Source organism: Lygodium microphyllum, chromosome 28 (assembly GCF_053477565.2).
Source record: "Lygodium microphyllum isolate KBCC chromosome 28, Lygodium_microphyllum_v1.1.10, whole genome shotgun sequence".
NCBI lineage: Eukaryota > Viridiplantae > Streptophyta > Polypodiopsida > Schizaeales > Lygodiaceae > Lygodium > Lygodium microphyllum.
Window position 1 is genome coordinate 16,201,650 of NC_141162.1, and position 5,401 is coordinate 16,207,050.

At 42.8% G+C, this 5,401-nt stretch overlaps 1 protein-coding gene across 2 annotated transcripts; it reads left to right on the top strand.

Moving 5' to 3' along the window:
- Positions 1-265: 265 nt before the first annotated feature.
- On the top strand, positions 266-2,981 carry LOC148011199 (uncharacterized). Of its 2 annotated transcripts, none has more exons than XM_087670263.1 (2): positions 266-727; positions 1,590-2,977. In XM_087670263.1, the coding sequence occupies exons 1-2, from the start codon at positions 583-585 to the stop codon at positions 2,786-2,788; spliced, it is 1,344 nt and encodes a 447-aa protein (XP_087526389.1). In that variant the 5' UTR covers positions 266-582; the 3' UTR covers positions 2,789-2,977. The 2 variants fall into 2 exon arrangements, with proteins under 2 accessions (XP_087526389.1, XP_087526390.1); XM_087670264.1 differs by having other exon boundaries at positions 586-727; positions 1,568-2,981.
- Positions 2,982-5,401: the final 2,420 nt, after the last annotated feature.

Here is a 5,401-nt window from a genome sequence, read left to right on the forward strand (position 1 = left end):
GAATGTGCAATTGTAATTAAAATGGTGTGCCCTTCAAATTGAAACAATGTGTGTGTGAAAGGCCTCTAATGGTGTTTGAGAAGGAAGCCTCTTTTGGGCTTTTAATTATAAGATGCAATCATGGGGGGGAAAAGAGGGTTAGAGAAAAGGTTGGATAGATCATTGATCTATCAATGAGATTGCTAACACTAACTATAAAATATAACTACTCATTAAAGAAATATGTTGTATGATGTTGCTTATGATTGACATTTCTTTCTCAATGAGTAAGGCATCCATGGAGATTCTCATTCAGGAATCTGCTGTCTTATCAAATTATAAGCTTGTCAAAGAGAACAAAAGATGAGGAAAACCTAAACTCAGGGAGATAATCAGGACATCAAAATGACAGATGCAGCATATACTCAGGAAGCAAAGGATCCATTTGATTCTCTCTCTCCCTCTCTCTGTGCGTCTGTCTGCACGCCATCCTTTCTCAGCAACAGTACATAATCACAGCATCTGTGCTATAATCCATTTTGATTCCGATATATTCATCCATCGATCCGGATCAGAGGAAGAGGGATTTCTTCCTACACAGAAATGACCAGCCATGTTTTATCATCATCGTCGTCGTCGACATCAACATCATCGCGTCACGAAAGAGGAGGAGGAGGAGGCAAAACGATGATTCAGGATCCGCAAACAGACCGAGGAGCGTCTCATCCCTCAGCCTGTGATGATCAAGGTTCTCTCTCTCTCTTTTTATAGAATGGATCTTCAAGTTGTGCTTGTTTGAGAGGGGGCTAGTCAAGCTGAAACCCAAATTACATTCAGAGACAGATAAAAACTTACTGTATTTTATATGCTAAAAGAGAGGGCATGATAAGAGGGGTAAATGAAGCCCAATTGCATTCCGAGAGAGAGAAGAATATAGTGTATTGTATATGCTAAAAGAAATGGCACACACACACACACACACACAGAGAGAGAGAGAGAGAGAGAGAGAGAGAGAGAGAGAGAGAGAGTGTGTGTGTGTGTGTGTGTGTGAAAATGTTTATGTCACCCCATTTGGGGTTCTAACACAGTAATATAAAAAAGGAACTGCAGAGAAGAAGTGTGTAAAGAGGTAATGATTGATTCCTGACATACATTATTTTTGTGCATTAATTAAAAGCAAACAAGAACTTATTGGGATTTATATCTTGTTTTGTCAAATGGTGAAACCCCACAAATTTGAAAAATGGATCTTGGACCCTGGTAGATGGTAGGCACGTAAGAAGCATGCTTGGTTTTATTGGAAGATGGAACACCGCTTATTTTGTTACAACTTTAATTCCCAAAGATGCAACAAACATCATTGGGAATGAAGGTTGTAAAAACACTCACTGATTATAGTTACAGTTGACTATGGACGTCTATTGATAGTACTGTGCATTGTGTGAATGTATCACGTACCTCTAATTCTGTAAGAAGGAAGGAAGTTGCATCTATTTGGCTGAATTGTGAAATGGTTTCAGACAAAGTTTGTTTCAAGCACTGTAAGGCAAATTCCATTGTAGTGAGCTCCTCTTTGTTGATTTAACAGGACAACTGTTTTATATGGACAGGTCCTTGTGTACATACCAAATATCCAGTTTGTCCACCTACCGCAGAGGAGGAATCGAGCATCAGAGAGCACTGGAATGAATATGTGGCAGATCGAAATCCAAATCAGCATTTCTTATCAAGCATTGGGCCATTGATCAAGAACCTAGAGGACAAGCTCCAGATAGAAGTGGAACATGATGAGAAGGTGGAGGAGAACCTACATCATACTTGCAACTCACTTCAGGAGGAGAACAAGTGCCTCAAGGGGGAGGTTGAGGCACTCAAAGAGTTCATCTATGCCATGAAAATCAAGAGCTCTTCCCATGACCGGAGCAAGGAGGAGATGGGGGAGTTGCAGAATAAAATTTGTGCATTGGAAGTGGCTTTGCGTGTTGAGGTTCTCAAGAGAGAGGGGCTGATGAAGGAGCTGGAGGATGCAAGGCTTGCTTTGGCCAGAAGGACGCGCTCGAAGCTCAGGATGGGCCAAAAGTTTGAGGTAGTCATTGCTCAGAAGCCACAAGAGGTTGTACTGTCTTCAGCTGCGACGCCAGTTTCTGATTTGAATGGGGTGGGGTCGTGTCCCATTTGCCTCGATGATTTTGACGTTGCATCAGGATGGTACACCCTCAACTGTGGTCACCGTTACCATCTGTTATGTCTTGTCCAAGTGATGCCGACTCGGACCAGGTGTTGTGTTTGCAATAAGGACTTGCACAAGCTCTTGTATGAGGTCTTTGGCATTGGGCATAGGTACCCTGAGGATGCAAGATTGTGGGATGCTAATACAGGCCAGCCTGTGGATTTCACCATGGAAGAAGACATCCGTGCTGTTATTAACACCATTGAAGAATGGCAGGAGGGAGATCAGCTTGAAGGTGAAGAGAGTACTCAAACTGAAGAGCAAGGAGGTAATGTGGTCTCCACACAAGAGTCTGTTGGTGGTGAAGAACATGAACTTGATACAGAGGAGGAAGAGGAAGAAGAGACTGATGGAAGCCAGTCAAATGAAAGTTCTCAGCAGGATGAGGGCGATTCTACTAGTGAACAAGATGATGATGATGATGATCATGAAGATGAAATCGAAGAATTTCAAGACACACGATCACACCAGGCAGAAGATGATGAGAACGACAGTTTTCTGGATAGTGATGCTTCTAGCACTACCAATGAGGAAGATGATCCAAATGATTCAGATTATGATCCACATAATAGCCCTTAAATTGAGTTTGTAAAGATTGTAAACTAACCCTGCAAGAGCACTTGCTGAAATAAGACAATGCACATTAAAATCATCTCATAATTGCGTAACTGATGGTTAAAACTTATTACATAAAAGGTTAGTAAATATAAAGCTTGCCATTCGAATATACAGTACGATAGAAGATCAGTGAAGTAAAGTTGACCATGATTGCCCTTGAGTGCTCCCAAAACAAGTGTAATTAGTTTCTCATAGAACTTTTACTGCAAAAGGTGCTCTCTGTCTCAAAGTGCAACGGCAGAAACAGTGTAAGATAACATGCACAACAGTAGTATGTGTTCTTTCAAAGACATGAATTTGGGTAACAGTGAATTCCTTCTACTCATTAAGATGTAGAATGCAGGATCTTAAGTGAAGCCTCAGCAAGGAAGAGCTGTTACAAGGGGTTGTCATTATCAATTATGACTATCAGAACTTTCTATGCATGATGTTGGAGACTGGAGTTCAGACTCCTTGCTGTAAACAGGTAACCTGGGGTTGCTTAGCTAGGTGGCCCGGAGTTGAAGCTCCTTTCAGTAAAGAGGTAACTTGCAGTTTCATCTTGAGGTTCAGATTAACTAGCCACTTTTTACGTAAGAGTCTCAACAAAGGGGAGCCTGAGTAAGGCTGAGTACCTAGGATCTACCTAGATGGGGAATTCGAAGAACCATGCCCATAATAAGCATCTTCCAAATCTTGGTCACTTACTTTGAGGAGGTAGGCCACATTTTTTGATACTCAAGTCCAGACAGGGGTTGAGGAGGCATGTGGGTAACCTTTCATGATTCTTGCCAATGACTATATACGTTAATCTGTTTAGTTTTAAAAAAGGCGAAGCTGTTCGGAGGGTTGAAAAATTGGTCAGTAAAGATTGCAGGGATCCACTTCTCTGTTGACTTCATAGTCATGGGAAAATGGTCTTATCTTCTTAGGCAATCGAACAGAGGTTGTGAGAGTAGAGATGGACACGTGGAAGACTACGTCAGTCGACGTTGACGCCATCTCCACCATGCTGAAGGGTGACGGAGAGACTAGGGGATCCTATGGGGCTCTTACCAAGTATATCCCGTGTCTTGAGGACGAGTGAGACTGGATGCACATTCTTTCTACCATCGACCTATCGTTCTCAAATGCTAAGGAGTACGAACAAGCCATTAAGGCAACTGATAAGTTTAAGGACACACCTTCAGTGCCAGTCTGCATGATGACCGGGAGACTACGAGAATGACCCAATCATGTTGCATTTCGTGTCCCAAACAATAGAAGCGAACTCCAAGAGATACTAGGATACTTAACCAACAAGTTGGCTGGCAATCCAATGACAAACCTTAAGCAACTCCAAGATCTCTTGGATGAGCTTGAATGGCAATGGTCCAAGATACACGATTTGAACTTGAAGAACAGCTAGACCTTACTCCTCGATCAACAAGAGAGGAATAGTCAGAACCAGGAGAATCAGGAGCAACCGGACGAAGACAGCTCTGACAATGAATATAAGGACTGTTGTTCTTTCAGTGATGAGAACGAAAGGGAAATTAATACCCTAGAGTACGACACTGGGGGGCATATAATTGAACAAATACAAGTAGACCCCAAACCACACAAGCGGAGTGTACTTAGAGTGGAGAAGGCAGTCAGACACAAGGACTACGATCGAATTTGGTTGGAGCACATAGATGCAATCGACTACGAGCAAGCACACCTAGCTCCGCCAAATGGTGCACCACTGTTGTGAACAGACTCACCTTTTGAGCTACGACCGCGAGAGAAGAGCTCCCCTTTTAGAGAAAACGAAGAGTTTGATTCCGAATCAGAAGTTAGCTCAGATAGTGATCCTGAAATACCTTGACCTCCCAAGACTAGATGTACCAAGGGGGACCTACCCATCCACTTAAGACGCCAACGGTTGAGGGAGGAACGACGAAAGCTACCTAGAGAGACGCAGATAGAAGAACGACGAAAATCGCAAGACCTGTTGAATCGATTCACAAAGTTAAAAAAGGGAGATAGGGTGGTGGTCTTGTTGGGAGGAAAACGACAGGGACAAGTAAGCGAACCAATCGAGGGACCTGCCAAGGTCAAAGAGGTCAATTTAGCTAAGGAAGGGGAGACCCCCCCACCTATCTTCATAGTGGATGACTTGACTGAGCAAGATGAAGCAAGTCTTATCACTCTCCTACGAGAGTATATAGACGTGTTTGCTTAGTCCCTAGAACAACTTAAAGGGGTAGATTCGAGTGTGGTGACTCACAATATACCCATGACACTTGACGCAACACTGGCCAAGCAGTGACCGTACCCCATGAATCCAAAGCATGCCCATGCTGTCAAGGAAAAAATCAACAAGCTAATGAGAGCAGAAATCATCTACGAAATGGAATACACGAACTGGGTCTCACCCATAGTCATCGTACTAAAGAAAAATGGGAAGATTAGAGTGTGTCAATTACAAGAAGGTAAACACAGCTACAAAGAGAGATAATTACCAATTGTTGTACACCGAGCACATGTTAGAGAGAGTGGCTGGCAAAGAGGCCTATAGTTTTTTGGAAGGGTTCTCTGGGTACAATTAAGTGCAAGTGCATCCTAACGATA

Coding starts and splice junctions, on each gene's coding strand:
- LOC148011199 (XM_087670263.1), top strand. CDS start 583: ATGACCAGCCATGTTTTATCATCATCGTCGTCGTCGACATCAACATCA. Junction 728..1,589: donor CTCAGCCTGTGATGATCAAG/GTTCTCTCTCTC, acceptor TTATATGGACAG/GTCCTTGTGTACATACCAAA.